At 44.5% G+C, this 26418-nt stretch overlaps 3 protein-coding genes across 3 annotated transcripts in view; 2 read left to right on the top strand and 1 right to left on the bottom strand.

The window, feature by feature from the left end:
* MUC16 (mucin 16, cell surface associated) overlaps positions 1-5710 on the top strand; it is a 15549-nt gene extending 9839 nt beyond the window's left edge. The window contains exons 21-30 of the mRNA XM_042478861.1: positions 330-457; positions 561-628; positions 791-963; positions 1247-1273; positions 2165-2313; positions 2460-2527; positions 2860-3032; positions 3500-3633; positions 4658-4812; positions 5604-5710. Coding sequence (XP_042334795.1) covers positions 330-457; positions 561-628; positions 791-963; positions 1247-1273; positions 2165-2313; positions 2460-2527; positions 2860-3032; positions 3500-3633; positions 4658-4678 — 941 coding nt within the window. The 3' untranslated portion in view covers positions 4679-4812; positions 5604-5710. The remainder of the gene's footprint in view (positions 1-329; positions 458-560; positions 629-790; positions 964-1246; positions 1274-2164; positions 2314-2459; positions 2528-2859; positions 3033-3499; positions 3634-4657; positions 4813-5603) is intronic.
* On the top strand, positions 4704-10921 carry LOC121936537 (mucin-16-like). The gene is made up of 7 exons (XM_042478860.1): positions 4704-4812; positions 5604-5767; positions 6431-6498; positions 6944-7116; positions 7417-7455; positions 7933-8012; positions 9465-10921. The coding sequence occupies exons 1-7, from the start codon at positions 4704-4706 to the stop codon at positions 9549-9551; spliced, it is 720 nt and encodes a 239-aa protein (XP_042334794.1). The 3' UTR covers positions 9552-10921.
* On the bottom strand, positions 10896-26418 carry LOC121936026 (tyrosine-protein kinase ZAP-70). The gene is given in 14 exon segments (XM_042477787.1): positions 10896-11579; positions 12204-12316; positions 12740-12880; positions 13352-13544; positions 14069-14103; positions 14105-14276; positions 14991-15174; positions 17521-17575; positions 18763-18791; positions 19317-19398; positions 19577-19715; positions 20578-20738; positions 21300-21757; positions 26225-26418. Coding segments are annotated over 13 exon segments (1824 nt in total). The 5' UTR covers positions 21702-21757; positions 26225-26418; the 3' UTR covers positions 10896-11461.

The following is a 26418-nucleotide window of genomic DNA, read 5'->3' as shown; positions in this document are numbered from 1 at the left end:
GGGGAAATGCTATTTTAAAATTGCCATTTTCCCTCCACCATCACACAAAAGAGGATTCTGCCATCTCAGAAGAGGCATTCCCTTTTCACTGCCATAAAAGTGGGGATGCTTCTCTTACAGGAAGCAAAAGTCCCGTATTAAAAGAGGCATCCCACATGCAAAGAGGCATTCCCCCCTTCATATCATGAAACATGAAATATCATCAAACAATGGTTTTAAAAGAACCAGAATGAAAGGAGAAAATAAGACACATAGAACTGTAGACCCTGGCAAGATTTCAGGAAATAGCCAATCACAGTGTTTACTATTCTGTTCTTTTTGGGTCACAGCCGTCGCAACGCCAACGAAGGAACATTTCACAGTGAATTTCACCGTCACCAACCTCCGGTACAAGCCAGAGATGGGAGTTCCCAATTCAAAGGCCTTCAATGCCACCGAAATGACCCTCACCACTCTGGTAAACCTGGCTCCTTTTGGGACGGAGCAAAAATATGTGTGTGTCGTACGGTGTGGAGTGGCCTGTTAGTTCAATATATTCAACGCGATCCTTTCTTTTCCAGCTTGGCCGAATGTTCAACAGGAGCACTTTGGGTCCAGCATTTGGGGGATGTGAGGTGACCGCTCTAAGGTAAATCGTTCCCGAATGTGTGAACATCTCATTTTTTCCTTGGCTTCTTTCTCCAGGAACATTGACTTTCTCCTCTTTGACTCATCTCTTCGGCCAATCTGGAATACTTCCACTTAAATTCCCCCCTTCCTTCTTCCCTCCCCCCCCCCCCCCCCCCCCCAGACCTAAGAAGCATGGGGATGAAACGGGAATGGACTCCATCTGCACTTACCAGACGGGCACCACTATCCCTATCTTCGATCGAGTCAAAGTCTACCAAGAAATGGTCAACAAGACTAGCGGTTTCACCAAAATGGGTCCCTACAAACTGGACCCAAACAGCCTCTATGTCAACGGTAACCCTGTTTGTCTGGATCCTTCTTGAACTGTAGTGTCCAGAATGGACACAGGGGCTCCATTAGAGGTCTAACCAAAGGGGAAGAAGAGGGGGGCCGTGACTTTCTTTGAAGGTCCAAAGGTTTTTGACAAGGGAGTCTCCCCACTCCTCCTGGTTGCAAATATATCCTCTGTGGCTTTTTGCAAGGCTTATTTTACTTACTTTAACAACATACTGGTCAAAAGAAGTATTGCGGTTGGGTTTGTGTTTTTGTTTTTAAAATCCTTCTCTTTCCTTTCCAGGTTACAACAAACCATCAAGCCTCTCAGGTAAGTATTTTTGACATCTAAATGGAAAATTTGAGTCACACTCCTTCTTGTTAAGTTAAATTAGCTCAAGTAGAACCATGGGTCCTTGGCATCTGCTGGGGTTTGATCCCAAGACACCGAAATCTATGGATGCTCTTGTCCCATTATATACATTGGCAGACTAAAATGGTGTCCCTGATATAAAATGGCAAAATCAAAGTTTGCTATTTGGAATGTATTGATTTTTTATTTAATATTTTCATGACGTGGATGGCTGAATCTGTGGATGCAGAATCTATGGATTTGGAGGAATGGCTCTAATCTGAGATGGTACTCAGAGTGGTATAGGACTAGGATTCAAATCCTCACTCAGCCATTGAAACCCAATGGGGGACCTTATGGCAAGTCACACTCTTTCAGCCTCGGAGGAAGGCAAAGCCAAACCTCATCTTTATAAATCCTGCCAGTGAGAGCCAGCATGGTGTCATGGTTTGAGGGTTAGACTAGGACTCTGGGAGATGAGGGTTTGAGTTCTCTCTCAGTCATAGAAACACACTTGGCCAAGTTACACACATGCTCAGCCTCAGAAGAAAAATATGACAAACCCCCTCTGAAGACACCTGGCCAAGGAAACTCTAGGAGAGGGACACTAAAAGTCACAGTTGAATTGAAAGCACATAACAACAACAACAAAGTAATGGTAGTTTAGTGAGTCATTCCCCAGTTTTGGTGGTGGTAGATAGTTGGTTCTTGTTAACCACCCTTGAGTCGATCTTGACTCATGGCGACCCTGTGAATGAGACATCTCCAAGATGGTAGATGGTTAACAAGTCCCAAAGCTTTGACTCTGGGAATCCTGGCTCCACCGTATTACAGCGTCAAAGCAAAAATGTCTTCCTTCTTTTTTTGCAGCTCTAAGCCCTATGACTACTGCCACCAAAATGCCCACTTTGGGGTATTTCACTGTGAACTACACCTTGTCCAGCTTGCCTTATACCATGGATATGGGGATAGCCGGTTCTCGGAAGTTCAACGCCACAGAGAGAGTGGTCAAGTATTTGGTAAGTGTCACCCCCTGCCTTGGCGGACTTGGATCAAGAAGCGGGGGACTTCAATTCCAGATGGTCAACCCACTCCAGGATTTATATTGGACATAAAAGACCTTTCCAAGGTTTTGTGTTTGTTGTCATTTTTCTCTTTCCTCCAGGTGGAATCCTTTCTCAACAAGACAAGCGTTGGCCCAGCACTTCCTTCTTGCAAAGTTCAGAGTTTTCGGTAAGAGAGGCCATAAAGGAGGAAGCTGAGGGGTGGGCAGAAAGCTTAGGGATCTATGTTTTTGCACTGGTGTCCAGAGGTTCATTCATACTACAGAATCGTAATGTTATGGTTCCACTTTAACTACCATGGGTTGTAGTTTTGCTGAGACAAAAATGGGCTGCATCCAAGGTGGCCGTTTAGAGCACTCCTAAGTAAATCATGGTATTATGCATTATCCTCTAAGGTAAACCTGGGGTGGATTTATCACCCCACAGACCTGAGACTGACCACCAATGTTCCTTGGACTCCAAGGTTTTGGAGCGCCCTGATATGTGTTTGCATTTTCTTAGGTCTCCAGAAACCGGGGCAGCTGTGATGGTGGACCAGCTTTGCAGCTATCGGAAAGATCAGCTCCCGGTTCCTTTTGACCGTGTGAGGGTTTACGATGAGCTGCGCAACCTCACAAAAGACGGCACCAAGTTTGGACACATTGCCATGAAGAAGGACAGCCTTTGTGTGAATGGTAAATATCCATTTGGCCAGAGCATAAGTCCAGTAATAGGTTGATGCATGCTTGTTCTTCCAACCATCCCATGTGGTTAGGGCCATCCCAAGGTATTTTATTGCCTGAGCCAAAAAAAAAAAAAAAAAAAAACAAAAACCCTCAAATGGCACCCCTTTCTATGTACAAAAGTGCCATGTGTTGTATTTCTCTTCAACACTGACCATGTGGCAGCATCTTACAGTCCATTTTTGGTGCCAGAGAGGGCTACACAAGGGAGGAACCAAAAGTCTTGTTACTCTAGTGAATGTCACATTGGAGATATATATATTATATTATATTATATTATATTATATTATATTATATTATACAGTATTATATTATATTTCCCAATGGCTGCTTTGATATTTGCTCTGAGATGCTTAACAGGAAAACCAACCACATTTTGCCGCCTTTATTTACAACCTCCTCCACCGCACTCCTTCCAGGATACCCACCTTCTAGCTTGGTTCCAGAAGGGTTTGGGTACGAACTCGGTTTCACGATAGTCAACGAGAACTTGACCAACACAGATCCATCGTCTCCAGAATACAGACAACTGGAGGACAGCATCAAAGATCAGGTGAGGGAGTCCTTTTTCCATATTTCCAGCAGTGGTACCTCGGGATACGAAATACCCAGGTTACGAAATTTTCGGGATACGAAAAAATCCCATAGGGAATTATTGTTTCGGGTTACGAATGTTTTTTCGGGTTACGAAAAAACTTTTGGTGCTTTTTTCGGCTTTTTCGCACGGAATCGCGGCTTTTCCCCATTAGCGCCTATGGCAATTCGGCTTACGAAGGCTTTTCGGGTTACGAAAGCGGCCGCGTTACGAATTAATTTTGTAACCCGAGGCACCACTGTAATTTGTGCCTTCTCATGATGTGCCCAAAGTATGAGAACCTTAGTTTGGCCATCTTGGCTTCCAGGGAGGTTGATCTCTTCAATGACCCATTTGCTTGTCTTTTTGCCATCCGTGGTATCCTAAGCACTCTTCTCAAATGAGTTGATTTTCTTCTTATCCTCTTTCTTCATTACTCGCATCCATACATGGTGATGGGAAATACAGTGGCTTGGACAATCCTCGCTTTAATGTTCAGTTTTATATATTTGCACTTTAGGGTTTTGTCTAGTTCTTTCACAGTTGCCTTTCCTAGTCCTAATCTTCTTCTGATTTCTTGGCTGCAGTCTCTATTCTGGTCAATGATGGATTCAAGACATAATTTATTATTTGACTATTTCCACTTCTTCATTGTCTAGATTGAGTTTATGTAACTCCTCTGTGGTCATTATTTTTGCTTTCTCAATGTTCACCATTAAGCCTGCCTTTGTTCAACATTTGCAGATGAATCAGCTCTTTGGCCGAAGCACCATCAGCAACGGGTTCAATGTTTGTGTTGTTACTAGATTGAGGTCAGTGAAGACCACTTTGGGAGATGGGAGTGTCTTTTGGTGCCCACAAAAATAAAGTTGGACCACACTTTTCCCATCTTTGGTGTATCCCAATCAGTGTGAATTCCTCCTCGACACCAAACCGGAATCGAGCTTTGTGGTAAGTATGGTGTTCCAATCCCTATCGGATCTCTCTCTCTCTCTGTTTCCAGATACGGTTCTATTGTGGTTGACTGCAAGTGCTATTTTGATCCTGAAATGAACATCAGCAAGGACACAGTGAAAGAGACGTTTCAGCGAGAGACGAAGAACGCCACCTCCCAGTGGCTGGGCCGTCGCTTCCAGCTCAAAGGCGTGACAGTGAGAGGTATGTCAATGTGAAGTCAAAGGCTTTCATGGCTGGCATCCATAGTTTTTTGTGTGGTTTTTGAGCTATGTGGCCATGTTCTAGAAGAGTTTATTCCTTATAGCATCTGTGGCTGCCATCTTCAGAGAACTGGTCCAGCGTTGGTTCAGCACTTCCCTCTTACAAAGTTCAGAGTTTTTGGTTAGAGAGGCCACAGAGAATGAAGCTGAGAAATGGGCAGGAAAGCTCTGAGATCAATGTTTTTGCACTGGTATCCAAAGGTCCATTCATACTACAGAATTAGAGTTATAATTCCACTTTAACTGCCATGGGTTGTAGTTTTGCTGAGACAAAAATGGACTGCATCTAAGGCGGCTGTTTAGAGCACTCCTGCATAAATCATGGTGTTATGCATCATCCTCTTGGGTAAACCTTGGGTGGATTTTATCACTCCACTGACTTGGGACTGACCACCAATGTCCCTTGGATACCAAGGTCTTGGAGCACGCTAATATATGCGTTCTCTGAAGATGACAGCCACAGCTGCTGGCGAAATGTCAGGAATAAATTCTTCTAGACCCTGGCCACATAGCCCGAAAAACCCACAAAAAACTAACGGTATGTCAGTTTGTGGTCAAGTGAAATGGGCCTTTATGAATGAGGGTTGCCATGTTTTCAGCTCAGCACTATGAGAGAGTCTTCCTACTTCAGCTTAAAGACTGGAGAGGAACATGTGAGGTGGCCCCGAGTCTCACCGTTGTCCCAAACCAGTGGTTCTGTTGCTAAGTCTTATTTCTCCCTGGCTTCTTTAGCAATTGATCCAGTGATTGAAGCCATCACAGAGACCCCCCTCTTGGAGCTAAAGGTGAAGGACTTCACCGTCAACTTCACCATCACCAACCTGCCATACCGGGTGGAGATGAGGGATCCAAACTCGAAGGTCTACCACGATGCCAAAGCAAGCATCGAAGGAGAGGTGGGTTGCCGAGTTGACTGGTTGGTTGAACTCTTAGGAAACTAGACCTATGGCTTGTTCCTAAGAGCACATAGAGTGACCTCATTTCCATTACCTTTTAAACTGGATTGCAAATCTGTTTGAATCTGTTTAAACGACCATGGTTCGCACTTGAACCGAATCACTGAAGCGATTTGGAGAGGGGGGGGCATGTGCTAGACCCATTTAACCCGTGTCTTTTTGACGCTGGTTTTTTTCTGCGTCTTTTTGGTTAATCGATTCCATGCAAGTTTAAAACAGGTGCAGATTGGAATCTATTTAAACTTGCCCTTTGGACGGCCGGAGCAGGTCCATTTTGAATCAATTCGTTCGAGGGTTATTTTAGAGGGGGGAAATGCGATCGGAGTAAATATATTGGGAACCACGCTCCACTGTTGAATCGATCCATCCATTTGGATTGCAAACCAATTTATCTGTAAGTGGGAATGTGGAAAGCCTTGGAGAATCAGATGTCCAGTTACTTCTATGATTATTGTGTTCCTTAAAGTAGAATTAAATTTGTCCAAAGCTTTCAATCTCAGTGACTCAGGAAGCTCCCATCCGGAGAATATATGAGTCTCCTCTCCATCACATTTGCTCCAAGTCTTCCAAGTTTAATTCCTTTCCTTTTTTTCCATTTTCCAGCTCAACCAGCTCTACCAACGCAGCGACTTGGCAGCGAATTTTGTCGGTTGCTCTGTTGAAAACTTCAGGTGAGTTCCTTTTTCATTCCAACATTTCCCCCCAAAATGGACTTTCATTGCTCTGAAATGCCCTCCAAATCCCCTCTATAACATTTTAACTACTTGTCAAAAAATTTCTCCCACAAAAAGTTCATCCCCCAAATGACCAATTTAGGTCCTTTTTTGAAATGAGAAGTGACTTCCCACTCACCTTCCTGTTTTTAATAAAAGCTTTACACCTAAAATGGGTCAGAAAAGCCCCAAAACATGGTGAAAATATCCCCTAGGTTGTTTGGGGGCAAAAAGATTGGTCTCTTTGGTGCGGGGTTGCCAAGATCTCCTGTAAAAGCGAACACTGTCCACAGTTGCCCAGCTCTGTTTTAAGGATTGTTCACTGCCCAATAAATTGTTTGTTTGTTTGATTGATTGATTGATTGATTGCTGTTCAACTCTTGGTATCATTTCTCTTCTCCAGACCCACTGGCTGGAAAAACGAAACAGCCGTCAATTCCATCTGCACATTCATGAAGGCTTACGGTCCAAGGACTTTTGAGAGAGACTTTGTGTACAACGTCTTTAAGAACCTCACTGGCAAAGGTTCAATGCTGGGGAAATACATGCTGGATGACAGGACCCTGCTTGTTAATGGTAAGCTTTGGAGAACATCAGAAGACGCCCATCATAAATGGACATTGCAGTCGGATTTCCATATACGCCAATTCTGCATCTATGGATTCAACCATCCCTGGCTTGAAAATATTCCCAAAAGATATAAATCCGCAAAAGCAAACCTTGATCTTGCTGGTTGATATAATGGACACCATTTTACAATGCAATTGTATTTAATGGGACTTGAGCATCCACAGATTTTGTTATCCATGGAGGGTCCTGGAACCGAACCCCAGTGAATATCCTGAGTTTAATGGATTTCTCTTGATTTCTTTCTAGGGTACTCTTCGGAAGTGAGTCCAGTACCCTACAGAAAAGGTAACCATGGTTTTAGGGGGGCCTTTATCATTTAATTCGGGGTAGTCTCCTCAAAGACATCAGACCCAGAAAGTGATCAGTCACAAAATTATCGGTAATTAATTTCCCTCTGCAATAATGGACAAAGAGCGTGTCTGTACCACATTATTATAGCGGTTTTATAGCACATTAACTGGCATGGCTCCTTCCTATGGAGACCTCAAATATCTGGAAAGCTTCAATAGCTTGCACAATGTATTTTGTGCATTTTGGTCGGCCAACAAAAGCATCACTATTTTGTGGATTTGGGGGGGGGGGGTGTATTTTGCTGTATGAACAGTATGGCTACCCCTAAATATGTTTCCTTTAGGGTTTGACTTTAGAACCACCATATTATTATCAGTGAAATCTCTAATGCCCAAAATATGATCCATGAAACCAGGTAAATGTTGTTCAACCTGACTGTCAAGAGTCGATCAATCCTTCCTTTCTTTCCAGATCTTCCTTTCTGGGCGATTATCCTCATTTGTCTGTCTGTCCTGTTGGGCTTCGTCTTACTTTTCCTGATGTGCTTCTTGGTAGGTTCACACTTCAGGGTCGGGGTCCAAAAGTTGTGTTGTTGTTGTTGTTATCTTTATTTATGTGGTGGTGGTGCGATGCCTTCAAGTCATTTCCAGCTTACGGCAACCCTAAGGCAAAGGCAGGCTTAATGTTGAGCATAAAGAAAACCAAAATAAGAACCACCGAGGAGAACTTTCACACACAAGTTCAACCTAGACAATGAAAAATTAGAAATAGTCAAAGAATTCCCATACTTGGGATCAAACGTTGATAGAAATGGGGAGGTTAAGGTTAAGAATGGGGAGGGCGGCTATGAAAGAACTAGAGAAGATCCTAAAATGCAAAGAAGTACAACTGAGCACAAAAGTTAGAATCATCCAAGCCATTGTATTCCCTATTGCCATGGATGGATGTGAGAGCTCGACCGTTAAAGAAGAAGATAGGAAGAAAACCCATTCATTTGAGATGTGGGGCTGGAGAAGAGTGTGGAGGATACCATGGATAGTCAAGAAGACAAACCAATGGGTCCTAGAGCAGATCAAGCCGGAAACCTCCCTGGAAGAAGCCAAGATGAGCAAACTCAGGCTGTTGTACTTCAGACACATCATGAAAAGGAAGGACTCATTGGATAAGACAATGATGCTGGAAGTAGGAAGAGAAGAAGGCCAAGAGCCAGATGGATGGACTCTATGAAGGAGGTCACTATGGGTTTTATGGGGTTGCAGCAATTAAGCAGAGGAGTGAGGGCAGGAGTTTTTTGGAGATGTGAAGGCTTTCATGGCTGGCATCCATAGACTTTTTTTGTGGGTTTTTGGGCTCTGTGGCCATGTTCTAGTAGAGTTTATTCCTGATGTCTTGCCAGCATCTGTGGATGGCATCTTCTCTGAATAGTGCTAGTGATACGTCAGGAACAAACCCTTCTAGAACATGACCGCATGGCTCGAAAAACTCACAAAAATCTATAGGTCTTGGAGATGTCTCATCCATAGGGTCGCCATGAGTCGGGATCAACTCGAGGGCAGTGAACAACAACAAAAGGCGAATCCATCACAAGATATTCTTAGCAAGTTTCTCCAGAGGGGGTTTGCCATGGCTGTCCTCTGAGAGAATGTGCCTTGCCCAGAGCCACCCAGTATTATTTATTTCATTTCATTTACGGTATTTATATACCCTGCCCTTCAGCTCTAAAGGTTCTCAGAGTGGCTTTACAATTATTATTATTACTTTTAACTAGACGTTTCTCTGCCTTCGGGCTTTCAATCTAAAACGGTTCCACGGCTGAACAGGGACTGACACCCTGTTGTCCAGAGTCATCGTCCAATGCCCAAACCATTACGCCACGGTGGTTCTCCATCCTACTAGTAGTACTAACAATAATAACCGTAATGGTTGCAGTAGTACCAATAGTAGTACAAGTACCGGTACTACCAATACCAGTACCACTAGTAATGGTAATACTTCTTTTCTAGGCAAGGAGAAGAGCAGGCAAGTACCAGGTCCAGCAGAACATTTTTGGCAACTACTTCCCTCACCTGGACATGCGGAGAACCCGGTGATGCGGATTTTGGACGGCTCGATTCTTCCGTACCCGCCTCCGAGGGGGGCATCTCTTTTTGCACAGGGTTTTCTCCCCCTTCCCCATCGCACGCACACCCTCCTCCTCGTGTAGACGCCACGCAGAGAACGCCGACGTTTCCCATGATGGACAGTGTGACTAAAAGAAGCCAATGGCCATCGGTGGATAACGCAACGCAACTCGACTCAAACAAAAAGCAAGGCGAAAGCCATGTGGATCATGGACCACAATGAGACTGTATGTTCCAAACAAAGACTGCCATTCAGGAGGATGGGTTGGGTAGTTGGGTTATGGGCAGGGGCAGCCTGGCTCCGTTTTATTTATTGTTTTAAAAATGCACTGTGCAGTTGGGTCTATCATTTTCTTCTGTCTGCAAAAGCCATGAATCAAGTTACTTACCGTATATACACGACGATAAGTCGACCTCATGTATAAGTCAAGGGGAAATTTGGGGGGGGGGGGATTATGGATTTTGATATGACCCGTGGATAAGTCGAGGGTAAAACTTAGGGGCATATAGCAAAGGATCTAAAGGATGAAGCAAAGCAAAACAATGTCAAACAACTTACAAAATTAGGGATGGCAGGGATTTCCCCTGCGTGAGAGGTCAACTAGGCGTTCCCTTGGCCAAATCTAGGTTGGGTCAGGTCTATGGGCAAAATCAGATTGTGCCCTTTCCCTGATTTAAGTGTTAAAAATTGAGTTGGGTTCTGCCACGAATGGCCATCAGTGTTAAGGAGTTTACAACCGTTCGTTTCCGAAAGGGCAGACACGAGTGCATTGAAGTAATTCTAACCAGAGCTTGGGATGTAACTTATTGAAAGGAACCGGTTACTTTACTCATCACTCTGATCACCCGACAGGTCTGTTGCTGCACTCCAGTTACTCTTTGCTAACAGGTAATGTTTACTTATTAATAATGTGCCATTGGAAAAGACATGGAAATGACCTCTGGTGCCCCCAAGAGGCCAGTTCAGAGATTGCACCTTGGAAAACCTGAGAAAAATGCCAGAGAGAGTACAAAGCATTCCTTCTTGGTTGCTACACAAGGTGTGTGACCCACCTCTCTCTTTCTCTTACCATTGGATAGACTAAGCCATAACACACACCAAGTAATGAGTAACTGGTTGACACTTGTTCCATTGAAAAGTAGGGAATTACAAGTTATGGCTGTTTCGGCATTGTTTCAGTTGCCAAAATCACTCGTTAGAGAAACAAGTTACTTCTTAGCTCTGGGCCTAACACTATTGCACTTTAGATTTCCTATATACATACACAAACAGACACACACACACACACACATTACACTTCTTTGATTCTGTATTTAAAACAAGGCTGTTCTTCTGTTAGAAATACTGAAGTTGCTCAGAATGAAACCATTCTCCCTCTCTCACAAACTGCAATTACAGGGTTGGATACAAGTCAGTTTCCAAGAGAATGCATCAGGGATATATTGATGATTTGCCTTTATTTTTGTATATGTATTTTAAAAAAAGAAGATGTCTTATGATCAATAAATGCAAACAGAAAAATGACCGACCACAGTTTAAAGTCATTTCTTTGCAGGGAAAACACCAACAGCAACAAAGAAAGGTTTGATCCTGTCGTATCCAAATTTCTCTTTGTTTTTATGCAGCGTAACTCTGCTGGAAGATATCTGTACTATGCTGAAATGATGTTGGATCTTGACTGGTGTGTGTGTGTGTGTGTGTGTTTAAAACAGTATCAGCAGTGCTGATCTCAACTCTTGCACCAACCATTTCCTTCCAGAGAGACAGAAGAAGCCATTCAGAGATCTGAAGAACTACAGATGCATCCATTTCCAAGGGCTGAAAGCATCATTTACAGGAGTCTTTGTGTGTCTTTTTGTCCGTTTCAGGGTGCCCAAGGCTAAGCAGGTGTGATTTTAACCCTCTCCTCTGATTTTTCCTCCGTCTTGTCAGCAATACTGTAATAATAGGTGCGGATCAGGGTCTCCACCGTGGCAAAATCCGGGCGGTCTTCCAACCTGCAGGGAAATGGAAGCAGAGAGGAGCAAATTGGAATGGAGGACATTTTCATTGGTGGCACCCCAGCATAAGATTTCCTTCTGGTAAGACATTTTCCCTGCACCCACAATGGGCTTTACTCAACATTGTTCACACAAGACAGAAATGCAGGACTGAGATTTTTGGTGGAGATGGTATACCTATGGGTCATTGTTGGAAGGTAGGGGACCAACTGTTGGATTAGGACTGTGCAAGTTGTTGTGTGCCTTTGAGGCATTTCCAACTTACGGCAACCCTAAGATAAACTTATCATAGGTTTTGTGTGTGTGTGTGTGTGTGTGTGTGTGATGTGTTCAGAGGCAGTTTGCCATTGCCTTCCGCTGAGGCTGAGAGAGTGTGACTTGCCCAAAATCAGTAGGTTTCCATGGCTGAACTGGGAATCGAACTCTGGTCTCTCGGGTCGCAGTCCAACACTCAAACCACTAATTTCATGTTGAAAATGAAAACCCCAAAGCAAACCTATCAAGCTGGCTCTCTCACATCGATCACCAAAAACCCAAGAATTGTAAGTTAAGTAACCAAAAAATTTCTGGCTTTGGACAGCACCCGAAAAGCTATTGCTGACACCTTGAGGTTGGCCTTACTTGAACGTCCAGCATTGGTTCATCAGTTTGTACATCTCTGGAGGACACCTGGGTGGACACTCCATCCGCTTCCCTTCCTCGATGAATGTCACGACTTCGGGACCTTTCATTTTCTGGGAGAAAAGAAAGCAGGAACACAGACAGAGAGAGAATATAGGTTCATGTAGAATCCAGTTTCCCATTGGAACCATATTCGGTCTTCATGCATCTGCATAAAGAGCGAGGATCACAAATCGCAGGCTCTAGTGAATGGGGAACCCATAGAATCATCAGCTTTGCAAGGGACTTCAAGGGTCCCAACCCCTGGTTATGTGGGTTGCTGCTATTGTTGAGTGCCTTCAAGTCTTTTCCGATTTATGGTGGCCCTAAGGCTATCATGGAGTTTTCTTGGCAAGATTTGTCCAGAGGGGGTTTCCCAATGCCTTCCTCTGAGGCTAAGAGAGGGTCACCCAATGAGTTTCCATGGCTGAGCGAAGATCTGAACTCAGGAGAAGGACAAAATGCCAATTCTAGCTGACAAACTCCTTGGTTCTCACCTTGTAGGGTTTCTGTCCATAGCTAAAGGCCTCCCACATGGTCACACCATAACTCCAGACGTCGCCTTTGCTGGAGAACTTCCGGAACAGGATGCATTCTGGTGCGTACCATTTCAGCGGCCATTTCCCAGTGGTCTTCGCCTACGGAGAGAGAGAAAATAAGAGACGTTACTCCAAGGAAGAAGGCCAGTGTGGCCAAGAAGACTAAGGGTCTCAAATTCTTGTAGGTGTTGCCTGCCTTAAAGTCATTCCCGACTTACAGGGAGCCTGAGTCGAACCTATCATGGGGTTTTCTTGGTGAGATTTGTTCAGAAGAGAGTTTGCCTTTGAAGCTGAGAAAGTGTGACTTGCCCAAAAACCCAGTGGATTTCCGAGCAGGGATTCAGACCCTGGTCGCCAGAGTTATAATCCAACATGCAAACAACTACACCGCTCTGGGAGAAATAGCTACAACATTGGAAAGATGGTGCATCCCTACAACCTCGTAGCTACACCTTCCAACTAGGATCTCAACCGCCGGTGAATAGAGAGCAGAGAAGATGCCAAGCAGGTCTCCTCTGGGAAGGAGTTTCTTCTTGCAGAAGAGCAAAACCTTACATCCCCGATGCTCACCAGGTAGTAACTGTCGTCTGCCGCCAAAGCCTTGGAAAGGCCAAAATCGCTGATCTTGGCGTAGTGCGGATGGACAAGCAGGACGTTTCGAGCCGCCAGGTCGCGATGGACAAAGTTCTTCTCTTCCAAATATTTCATCCCAATGGCCACCTGGTGCATCAGCTCCACCACGTTATTGACGGAAATCTCATCCCTGAGAGGTAGAAGTGAAAGACGGAGAAAGTTGCATTTGCTAGGAGTGCTTGGAAAGTGGTTTATGAGCCACATGTGGCCCATAGACACCACTCTAGTTGGCCTTAAAGCCCCCCATCTCTTTGTTGTTGTTGTTGTTGTTTCTTACCCACCTCTCCCCATGGATTATTATTATTTCTTACCCACCTCCCCCATTTAAAAAAAATTAGTATGATTTTTCTGAACCATCACCTTTATTAAAGTCAACAGACCACTAGGCAACACATTAAATACACAGACATGTACTGCATACATAGACATGCTGCATAGCATGGTTTTCTAACAATTTGTGACTGAAACCTGTCCAGAAAAAATCCGAAAACCCCCCAAAATGCATGAAAATACACCCATAGAAATCCCCTCCTACCTCCATTTTCCTTCTCAAAATGGTGACAGGTAGTGCCAAGACATCATTCCTGGTGGCCATTTTGAGAGGGACTATAGAGGGAAGTGGACGTATTTTGGGTTTTGCAGGTAAGGCCTCACTTTTTGGAGTATAAGAATTTGTTCAGGGGCCCCCCCCGACGCCATCTCCATCACCAGCATGAGGGCCTCCGCCTCGCAGACACCGATCACCCGAACGATGTAGGGGTTATCAAGCTGGTGCATGATTTGCGCCTCCTTCATCATGTCATCCCGGTCTGCCTTTTCATTGCCGCTTTTCAGCATCTTGATGGCCACATCGATCTGCCTCCTGAGAAGGAAGGAAGCGGAGAAAAAAGGAGATTGGGTTGCTTTTTTGGTGCGGGAAGTAGGATATAAATAAATATGATGATGATGATGTAGTACAAGAGCCCTCTCCAGTTTTCACATTGGCAACCTTATTGGCATAAGAAGGGGCATGGTCATTCAAGGATAATGACTTACTCTCTAGCATCATAAAGTTAAGAGAGATCATCTTATTTAGTGATTCCCAAACTCTGGTCCCCCAGGTATTTTGGACCTCAGCTTCCAGAACCCTCAGCATCCTTGCCAATGGTTTTGGATTCTGGGATCCAAACTCCGAAATATCCAAAGGACCTGAGTGTGGGAATCATTGAACTCAAACCCCTGCTAGAGCAATAATCCATAGCTAGAATACCTCTGAAAAGTGACTACCATCTTCTCTTTTAAACACTTTCTATGAAGATGAGTCTACTCTTTTCCAAGGAAGTCCATTCCATGGTCAAATAGTTTAATGTTTAATTCAACTGTTGTGCCTTCAAGTCATTCCTGGCTTTGGAGACTCCATTAGGTGGTTTTCTTTGCAAGATTTGTTCAGAGGGGCTTGCCTTGATCTTCCCCTGAGACTGAGAGAGTGTGACTTTTCACCCAATGGGTTTCATGGCCAAGAAGGGACTCGAACCTTAGTGCCAATCTAGGGAATAAAATAGAAGAAAGCTAACCATAACACAAGTCGACCCCTTACTTTCTCATTCTGTAGACCCCTTTCCTGACGCTCCCAAAGTTGCCCGCGCCCAGCTCCACTTCGTCCACGATCAGGTTGCTCCTCTTGAGGAATAGCTTCCGATCCTTCAGCTCTTCGGGGTCGCTGTATGGGCTTTCGTAGCACGAGGTGTCCATGGGCAGGATTCGAGACTTTTTCCCGACTCCTGCACCCCCAAAAGACCAAAAACACCCAAAAACAATCATCACTGCAGGTTAGCATTGCCAGGGCCTGATTCCCACTACCTTTTAAACCAGATCGGTTTGAACCAGTTCAAATGACCCTGGTTCCCACCTGAACTGAATCGCTGAAGCTAGACCCACGCGTTAGATCCATTTAACCCGCGTCTTTTTGACACTGATTTTTTCCGCATCTTTTTGGATAAATCGATTTCGCACAAGTGTGAACCAGATGCGGATCAGAATCAACTTACATTTGCCCTTCGACTGTCCGGAGCAGGTCCATTTTGAACCGATTCATTTGTCAATATGAACCACAAGTGGGTTATTTTACAGGACAGAAATGCGATCGGGGCAAATGTAATGTGAACCACACTCCGCTGTCGAATTGATCCATCGATTCAGATCGCAAACTGATTTATTTGTAAGTGGGAATGAGGCCTCGATTTTTCAAAAGAGCAGTAAGGGACGGCTGCAATTCATGGCACGAAAGGCTGACAAATATCCTACTGTTCTACTGAACCAGGAAAAATGTGGCCAAGCAAACTCAGAGTGTGGTCAAGTTGGCAAAAATATGAATAAGGAGAAATGCAAAAGCTAAGAGAGGCTGAAGCGGTTTGCTATTGCTTGAGCTTACAGGAAAGGTCAAGATTTCACCATCTCAGTTAATGGAGTGCAAATAGTCTTTGCATTTTGAACTTGGTTTGCAGCAATGGAAGAGAAAGAAACCGGGATGTTCTTAAAGGAGCTGAAAAGGCAGGATGACAGAGGGTTAATCGGGGACTGTCCCTGAAAAATTGAAACAATTGGAAGGTATTTAAAAAATGGTTAATTTCCACTCCAGGGAGCATCCGAGAGCTGCACTTCGGCGATGAAAACTTTCTTCCACTTCCCCCGTTTAAAATTAAGTTTCGAGTCATTATTGCTGCAAAAATACGTTTGAAAATTTAGGGCAAATGGAAAAGAGATGCCTTCTTTTAAAAAGTGGAATGCAAACTATATGACTTTTGAAGCTATTTTGCTGTATTACAAAGGTCTTTTTTGCAGGTGTTGGGAATCTCTTGTAGTGCCACAGCAGGCCAGAAGATGGTGGGGTTGTCACACAAATCCAGCGAGAAGCGCAATAAGTGTTGCCATGCTCCTTGACCCATTTGAAATGAAAATATTGGCCTGTTACAGACTGCCAAAATAAAGCTGCTTCGGGTCTCTTTGGAGGTATGCTATTTAAATGATGCCTGGGTCCTAAGAGTCCGGAGGTCGCGCCAAAGCCAGACTCCATTCCTAAGCACTGGAGTCCAGCTTTGGTGCAGCTTCCAGATTCTTAGGATGCATGCATCATTTAAACAGCATACCTCCAAAGAGACCCGAAGCAGCTTTATTTTGGCAGTCTGTAACAGGCCATTGCATGCTTATTTGCTACTATGCGGGGGGTTTCTTACACACTAGCAATACACCAGCTAATAACCAATAAAAACCAAAGCTCTCCGAAAGAGAAGTCTAAATATTACACAAAACTACAAATCCCAGAATTTCATAGCATTGAGCCGTAGCAGTTAAAGCGGTGTCAAACTGCATTATTTCTGCAGTGCAGATTTGGCCAGAGAGAGTCTTACGGCAGGGACTTTGGTCATTGCAAAAAGAGAAAAAGAATACCATATCCTGCAACAACAACCCCCAATATATAGTATAGTATCATGCATATATATATCAGGATTTACACTTTTATACATCACAAACAGGATGGCAACCAATGTGACTAAGCTCTAACTGAGACTCAAGAGTGGTTTAAGGCTAGGAAAGAAAAGAAAGCGTAAGATAGCATAGTGAAAAGAAGGAAATAATGGAAAGGAAAGTAAGAAGAGAAGAGGGAAGAAGGAGGGAAAGTAAAGAAAAGAAAGAAGATATAGAAATGGATTGGAAGGTATTTGATAAGAAGCGATGGTATATAGAGAAGGGAGAAGCTAGAAATGTGACAAGAGTTGATGAAAGCGGTTATTAATTAAGTTAATAAAGAGGTAGAATTTAATAGTAAATGACACAGAAGATATTTGGAGTAACAACAAATGTATGGCAGGTTCATTATACGCTTTTTTGATTTTCTTTATCGTCTTTCTTATATATAAGATGTTCGTATATTTGAATGTGTGTTGGGTGCATGTTGTATGTCGAATGTTTGATGTATTGTTTAATAATAATTTTTCAATAATAATAATAATAATAATAATAATAATAATTGGTTTAAGGCTAACAAATTTGTTCTTCCTTATGTTTTACATTCATATAAGCCTTGCATAAACGTATCAATATTTGTTTTCCACAGGCGTCTTACTCACCAATGGGCTCCGGTGTGTATCCGTTAGAGTTTTGGGAGGTGAATCTCCGAGGAGGCTGCCGAGAAAGAGGCAAAGAGAAAACTGAGACGCCAACTGGGGCTTGACAACACAACCCTGCGAGGTAGGACTAACGGAAACAGTGAAACTGTGCCAAAATGATTTGGTGGTGTGGCTCAGTATGGCATGATATTCCTTGGCAGGGTACATGTTACTACTGAAGACCAGAATGGGCAGACTAATAATAATGGTCACAGTTTGCACAGTTTGCTGGGACCAGGGGTATGAATGGTGAATTTTTACCCAGCAAATTTGACACCCGGTGCTAACCATTTTTAATATCTCCCCTCTTTGACATACTTTTCCACATCTGGAGAAGCTTCAAGCTGGGTAGGAAAGGGAGGCAACTTGTGAAGTCGAAGGCTTTCATGGCCGGCATCCATAGTTTTTTGTGGGTTTTTCGGTTTCTGTGGCCACGTTCTAGAAGAGTTTGCTCCTGACGTTTTGCCAGCATCTGTGGATGGCATCTTCAGAGAATCCCAAAGGATTCTGGCGAAATGTCAGGGATAAACTCTTCTAGAACATGACCGCATAGCCCAAAAAACCCACAAACACTATGGAGGCAACTTGCTTTCCCAACTAGCCAGCGGACCAGAGTGACCAGCGATTCCCCAAATGGTCCCTTTTCATAATGAGAACGAGGGACCTTTTGGAATCGCTTTGAAAAGCGGGGCAGAGCTGGATCGGAACCTGGATTATACCCCAAATGGGAATGACCCCCAGATGTCCTAACTGCAAAAGAGGTCGAGGCACAACAAAAGGACAGGTATTCAAGAAAAACGTGGGGCGTTCCAAAAATGGACATTACAAACACTAATATAAATGTAGATTCAGATCCCCCTTCTTTCTCCTGTTTGGTTTGCAACATGCCTGACAACGAAGCCCATGGAGCTTCGAAAGCTTGCAACAAGTCTGTTGTGCATTTTGGTTGGCCGATGAAGGTATCACAGATGGATTTTTGTTTGCATTTGTAAAATGGCCAATGGCTACCCCTGCATGATAAATGTAGATTCGTGCTTCTTAGTGATGCTCCTCCAGGAGGACATTTTGGAATTCCTCCTGGACAGAAAGTTGAAATGTAGCATATGCTCTAGAAAAGAAGGATGTCCGGTCAGATCCCATCTGAGGGGTCACCCGGTGCTGTCCGCACTCCCCGCACCCCCTTATTGTCGCCCCTAAACTTACCAAGTCGGAAGGGAGAGCTGGTGGAGATGCTGAAAATGAGAGAACGGGAAAATTTCTTTAGGTTATACCAAGCTCGACCCATTTTCCTACCTCTCTTGACGCACCATGGGTTCTAACCCATATTTACAATCGCTTCTCCATATCCACTGATTCTTTATCTATGGATTCAGCTTGAAAATATTCTAAAAATATATCAATTCCTAAATGCAAACCTTGCTTTTTGCTATTTTATATGTGTGCCATAGAGCTTTGGCTACAACTCTGGCTACCAGGTTTCAATTCCTCATTGGAATCTATGGAAGCCCATTGGGTGAGCTTAAGCAAATCACACTCTCTTGGCCTCAGAGGAAGGCAATGGCAAAGCTCCTCTGAACAAATCTTACCAAGAAAACCCACGATAGGTTCGCCTTAGGGTTTCCATAAGTTGGAAACGAAGGCACACAACACACACACAGAGAGATACTGTATGTTAAATCAGACTTATTCTCCTCTGAGCATTTTTTATGTGGTGACAGGAAGGAAGGAAGGAAGGAAGGAAGGAAGGAAAACCTTACCTGTTGGCGTATCAGGATTTGGGGTGCCTTCCTTTAAATAATAGATCAAGCCGTCTGGTTTGAGTTTGAGATATTCTACTAGCTGATGGGGAAAATAAGAGAAAGAAAGGAGGGTTAGAGAAAAGAAGAGAGAGGGGTTGCATCCACATGTGACCCCCTGGGGCTGCACAATGAGGTCCTTTGGGCCACATGTGGCCCACAGGCCACACTTTCCCCATCCCTGATTTAAATGCAGACCACATGGAGACCAAAAGACCCACCTGCCAGAGCGTGTCGAACTTGCTCCCTTCTTCCACAGAGTATTTCCCAGCCTTGTCCTGCATGATCCGGTAGTGATAAACCGTCTTCCCATAGACCAGAGACAGAGCGTAAGATCCTTTCTCCTTCCTTTGCCTCAACCTGTGCATGTGCAAAAGAGTCCAGACCACTTATCATTTCCACAAGATGTACAAACTCAAGGAAGGTGTGTGTTATTGTATGGCTGTGTGATTATGACACTATTGCCATGATTGTAACTTTGCCCCTTCCAAACAACTTTACCGTTTGCCTGGGGAGAAAGGAGTCTGTTCTGCTAGCGATTGCAAAATGGCAGGTTTCTAGTAGATTTTAGGAGGTCAGTCCCAAAAAGATTAGATATAAACAGTTGGCCCTCCATTTTCGCGGGGATCCGTTCCAGACCCCCCGCAAAAATGGAGGTTCGCGCATATTCAAGCCCCATAGACTTGAATAGGATGCACCGCCAGGTGAGTGCGCCATTGAAAATAGGGGAGGTCACCCCTCCGCAGAGTTAGGAGGGACAACTGTAGAGATATAGATATAGATATACACACTTAGTTTTATATACTTAACTGAGTAACTAATAGAAAATACAGGCCATATAAAAATAATAACAACATCAACTGCCTGAATCCTCTTGGTTAGTTCAACCTACAGTCAACCCATTGAATCACTTGTTTAATGTTGAATCAATATGTAGGGAAGTGTCCTTATTTCAATAGGCCTCCTCTAGTTAGGACCAGCAATAAGATTCAGGCAAGGAAGAGGAAGAAGGTGAAGGAGAAGGTGAAGGAAAAGAAAATGATGTAGAAAAGAGGAGAAGAGGAGATGAGGAAGGAGTTGACAACAACGTTGTATTCTGGATCTTGAACAGCAAGAATGCGCAGGTAAATATCCCAAACATGGGAGATGAAGGGAAGAGCTCCAAAATGAGAAAAAGGAAGTTGTTTTTCATATCTGTAAGTGGTAACTGGTCCTTACTTACAAGAATTTCCCATCAGGCTGTGTGCCGGAATAGAGCCTGCTTTCGGCTTGCTGCCGGGAGATGGCCCCATGGAACCAAGACATCTTCTCATGGGCCGTGGTGGCCAGGAGCTTCTCCACCTGCGGGGCTTGGCTTATGATGGCCAGCTCAAGCGGTTCTCCCTACAAGGAACCAAGAAGGAGAGAGGAGGATTTCTTTGAAATTGTCCAGAAGGATTTCATTGTGCTTTTGCAAGAATAATGCTGGACAAACGTGTCTTTTTCCGTTCCATGTCCGTTTGGATCTCAGTCGTGTCTTCCATCATGGCTGAAACCTACCATTTAAAAAATGGAAACACACCTACATAGTCCTATGTCCTCCTCCACCAAGGAAGCCCTGAGAGGAGCCACCACCATGGCTCTTTACCAATAGTAAGACCATTCAGATCATGAAGATGTGGCTGCCCTGGACTCAGAGGGGAAGGAAATGACATACCCCACTTTTCCTTCCCCCTAGAACCCAGAGCATCTGCATTTTTTGCCATATGAATTCTTCTTCGTCTTCCCTTACCAGTGGTACCTTTTGAGGAGCAATACGAACCCTTTCAGAATCTAACAAAAGCTATAAATTCCCACCACAAAAGAGTGCACTTCAACACAAATGTCACAGTAACAAGACGGGGAATGATGGGTGCAGAACAAAAGTGTTTTGCACCCGTTTCCAAAATGGTGTTTTGTCTGTACCTCCAGCTGCCACGTCTGCCGAATGTATTCGCGCACCATGTTCTCCCGGATGCTGTCGAAGATCCCTGGCTGGGGCTCCATGCCGCTGGGACGGTTGCAGGGCTTCCGGAGGGTGCAGCAAAGCCCGTCCGCATCCTTGGAATAAAATTCGCAGAGCTCTTCAGGCCCGCAGTGGGATTTCCCTCCAGAGATGGCGAAGGTCCCGTTCATCTGGCGCTCGACAGGGTAATGGTAGAACTGGAGTTTGTGGACCACGGAGAGGACGTAGCCCCCCAAGTTGCGGAGACATTGACGGAGTAGAAAAAGCCCATCCGACATCCCTGCCAGCTTCAAATGTTCCTCGGCATCTGAGCGAGAGATGCTTCCATAGTAGAAAGGCAGGTGAGCGGCTGGGTTGGGCATCTCAGGAGAGTTCCTGGCTCCACCAAAATGGTGGTCATCGGGTACGGAGGAAATGTCTGCCAAACAGAGAGAGAGATTAACATAACCTTTGTTTGGTAGATAGCAACATAGTCCCAGTAGTTTACACTTCTGTGGGTGCACTAGACAATTACAGTATAACACTTGGTTGTTGTGACCTGCCGTCACATCGACTTTGACTTTTGGTGACCCTATGAATGAGAGACCTTCAAGTCACCTCCAAGTCCAAGACCTCCAACAGCCTTGCAGCCATTGTGGGCTTCCTTGATGGAGTCTATTCATCTGGAATGCCATTTTCCTCTTTTCCTACTGCCTTTTACCTTGCCAAGTATTATTGTCTTTTCTAGGGTCATGTCATCTCATGATATGCCCAAAATACAACAGTCTCGCTTTAGTCATTTTGGCTTCTAGGGAGAATTCAGGCCTGATTTCCTTTCCTCCGGCACCATATTTCCAATGAGTTGGTTATCTTCCTATACGCTTTCTTCCCCATCCAGCTTTCACAACCATACTGAGAAACAGGAAATACAGTGTCACAGACCATCCTGATGTTACTACTCAATAATATATCTTGACCCTTCAGGATCTTGTCTAATTGCTTGCCCTTCCAAGTCTCAGGGTGTTTTTGAGGTTGTGTGCCTTGAAGACGTTTCCGACTTATGGCAATCCACAGGCGAAACTATCCTGGGGTTTTCTTGGCAAGGTTTGTGGAGGGGCACGTTTATTTCTACAATGCAGATACTACCCTCAAGCAAACTGGCTCCCTCTTCTATGTGACACCTCTTCAGATGATTCTATAACTACAAGCCCCAGCGTCCCACAGTCATGCTGGGTCTTGGAGTCGAAAAAGGGAACGTTTCCAGATGTGGTTCCCGAACGGATGGAGAGACCACCAGAGTCAAGTGGAATTGGCCTCCCCTCCGCCCAAAAGAGAGCGCACCATCCACCCACACATGGCTTGGATTAATCGAAACCTTCCATGTGTTTGCAATCATGTCTTCAGAGCCCAAACTCTTGATGGGTTTTCTGCAACCGGGGCAGGAAGCTGCGGCAGGAAACTGAACTGGTGACGGCAGCGACTTAGGAACAAACACAAGCTCCCTATCATGGCTGAATTTTTTGATTTTAAAAACACACAACACACACAACCGGTCCTTCTGACACATGCTCTATGTGAGCTGATAAAAATATTATTATCTGGGGGTGGGGAATGCTCAGCAGAAATTCCAGTGTGCTTGCAGAAATAATGATTCATGGAGGGGATCTTTCGATTCATGCAAGACGTTTTTTCCAGTTTATCAATCAATAAGATTTTGCAAACGCCTTCTCATGCCCGGATGAACGCAGGGACACCTGTGGCTTGGCAGCATCGGAAGGAAGCCAAGTTGGCCAAAGTTATCAGTGAAGGAGAACAACCTTGCAAGAAAAAGGCTGCAGCAGTTTGCTTTTGCCTCAGCCAACTGGGAAGTACAAAAACCCTGCTCCCTGTGCTCCTCTTTCCCCTGCATCTGCACTGCACTGTTGAAATAATGCACTTTGAAACCACTTTAAGTGCTAAATAGGGAATCCTGGAATTTGGGTGCTTCTAATATCAAAATAATGCAGTTTGACACTAGTTGCAATGCTGTAGCTCCATCCTAGGGAATCCTGGTATTTGGGTGTGTATCTGCACTGTGGAAATAATGTATTTTGACCCATTTTAAGTGCTGTAGCTGCATGCTATAGGATCTTGGGATTTGTAATTCTACACAGTCTTTGTTATTCTCTACCAAAGAAGGCTGGTGCTTGAGCAAACTGCAAATCCCAGGATCCTTTAGGATGGAGCCTTGGCTGTTAAAGTGGTGTCAAACTGCATTAATTCAACAGTGTAGATGCACCCCAGGAAAGGAAAAGTGTAAATCTTTGCTTCCCCCCCCCCCCCCAAAGGTACAAGAGCCTCAGCCACCCTCTAAGGCTCAGTTCGGTGTTGTGGTTGGAAATTTCCGAATGGTATCACACCTGTGGGTGTCAAGAACCACCGACACCATCGTTCGCCTAAACAATGGACAGTTGCTGTTCAAAGAAGTGTTTGTGGGCTCATTGGCAAGCTAAGGGAGAAATATGTGTGTGTGTGTGTGTGTTTTGAAAGGAGGAGAATTGAAAAAGTTGGCTGGATAGGAGGTGTTTTGCTTTGGGAAAGAAACAGTGGGCACACTCACTTTCCTACCCTCTCTGTTGCATCACACCTGGTCCTACTCTGAAACATGCTTGCTTTCTACTTGATCAGTTTGTCCACCATGCTTTCATTTCACCTGGTCAACCTAGCCACCATACTTGGGGTCCACCTGGTCAACTTGTCCCCCTGTTTCTATTCCATCTGGTCAACCTGTCCCCCTCTTTCTATTCCATCCTGTCAACCTGTCCTCCATGCTTGCTTTCTGTCTTCTTAACCTATCAATCATGTTTGCTTTCATAGACTCCTAGAGTTTGAAGGGTCCATCGAGGGCCATCCAACCCAACTCCATTCTGCTATGCCAAAAGACACTGTCAAAGCCCTCCTGACAGATAACCATCCAACCACCAAAGGAGGAGTCTGCACCACCCTCCAAGGCAGCATCTTCCCCTGCCAAACCTTCCCCTTCCACCATCAGGAAGGTCTTCTTAATAATGAGGTGGAATCTCTTTCCCCATAGCTTGAACCCATGGCTCCGTGTCCTAGTCTCTGGAGCAGCAGAAAACAATCTACCTGCTTGTTGTAGTTATTTCCCACCTTGAGGATGACAGTGGATGACACTAACCTATTGGTGACTCTCTCCTAGGGATTTCTGGGACAGATTTGTACAGAGGAATCATAGAATCATAGATCATAGAATCATAGAGTTGGAGGAGATCACAAGGGCCATGCAGTCCAACTCCATTCTGCCATGCAGGAACTCTCAATCAAAGCATCCCCATTGACAGATGGCCATCTAGCCTCTGCTTAAAGACCTCCAAGGAAGGAGACTCCATTACACTTCGAGGAAGGAGTGTGTTCCACTGTCATACAGCCCTTACTCTCAGGAAGTTCCTCCTAATGCTGAGGTGGAATCTCTTTTCCTGGAGCTTGCATCCATTGCTCCATGTCCTAATCTCCCTCCTCAATATGGCATCCCTTCAAGTATTCATACATCATATCACCTCTTGACCTTCTCTTCTGCAGACTAAACATCCCCAGCTCCCTGAATCGTTCCTCATAGGGTTTCAAGACCCTTCACCATTTTAGTCACCCTCCTTTGGACACGCTCCAGTTTCTCAATGTCCTTTTTGAATTGTGGTGCCCAGAACCGGACACAATATTCCAAGTGGGACCTGACCAGAACAGAATAGAGTGGCATTATTACTTCCCTTGATCTAAACACTATACTTCTATTGATGCAGCCTAAAATCGCATTGGCCTTGTTAGCTGCCCCATTGCACTGTTGACTCACGTTCAACTTATGGTCTTCTTGGACTCCCAGATCCCTTTCACACATAGTTTCATTCATCCAAGTGTCCCCCATCCTATATCTGTGCATTTCATTTTTCCGCCTTACATTTCTCCGTGTTGAATTTCATTTTGCTAGTTTTTGGTCCAGCTTTCTGGTCATTTTGAATTTTGATCCTGTCCTCTGGGGTATTAGCTACACCTCCAAGTTTGGTGTCAACTGCAAATTTGATGACGAGTTTTGCTATTGGTTTCCTCTTAGAGTGTGACTTGTCTGAGATCCTCTGGTGGGTTTCCAGGGCCAAGCAGAGGTTCGAATCTTGGGCAGGCTCCTATAAGAGGAGGCCTAGGTCTTTCAGATATCCTGCCCCCAAGTTGTTTAGGGCTTTGTAGGTTATTGCCAGCACCTTGAATTGAGCTCACAAGCAAATTGGAAGACATCCACAACTGTTTATTTATTCATCAATTTATTTATGGGATTTATTTCCTGCTTTTCTTCCAAAACAGGATTCAAGGCAGTTATGAACAGCCAAAAATACAGTTTTGGAGAAAGAGGGTTTCTCTTTTCCATGCCTAGATTATGAGAGCTGCCCTGACATCCAGCTGTACTCTGAGGATGCACCCAAACTGCAAAAATAAAGCAGTTTGACACTATTTTAATTGCCATGACACTCTCCTACATTATCCTGGGATTTGTAGTTTGGTGAGAAATGACAAATCAGGCTCTGACAGACCAGATCTCACCAAACTACAAATCCTTGGATGCCCTAGGATGGAGCCATGGCCATTAAAAGTGGTGTCAGTCTGCTTTATTTCTGCAGTGTGGCAGGACTCAGAGACAGGACATTTCATGGAGTGCAAACTCTTTTCGATTGCAGCGTTTGCAGCAATTGAAATAAGCTGAGGACAAAGGAGAAAGTGGAAGGAGGGAAGAGAAACCAGGACATTTTTAAAGCATCTGAAAAGTGGGCTGAGACAGAAGATTAATCAGGATCGGTTGGGGGCTATGAAAGTAACTTTCCCCAGATCCCATTTCAACCATGGCTTCTATATCCGAACGTACCTGATCAGAGAGTAGAGACGCCAAATCTCCCTTGAAATGTTTCTTCGCTTGAAGAAGATGAAATTAAGTGGATTACACTGAACCAAGTCCTCTATTCCAAAGGCTAGAAGGCCATTGGAAAAAGTGTGTGAGGAATAGAGATCTGCGTTGTACGGCGAACCGGGGATGTGAGACTGTGAACCTGTTCCTTCAAG

This window comes from Sceloporus undulatus, chromosome 7 (genome assembly GCF_019175285.1).
Source record: "Sceloporus undulatus isolate JIND9_A2432 ecotype Alabama chromosome 7, SceUnd_v1.1, whole genome shotgun sequence".
Lineage (NCBI taxonomy): Eukaryota > Metazoa > Chordata > Lepidosauria > Squamata > Phrynosomatidae > Sceloporus > Sceloporus undulatus.
This window is presented reverse-complemented; position numbering and strand designations above follow the sequence as displayed.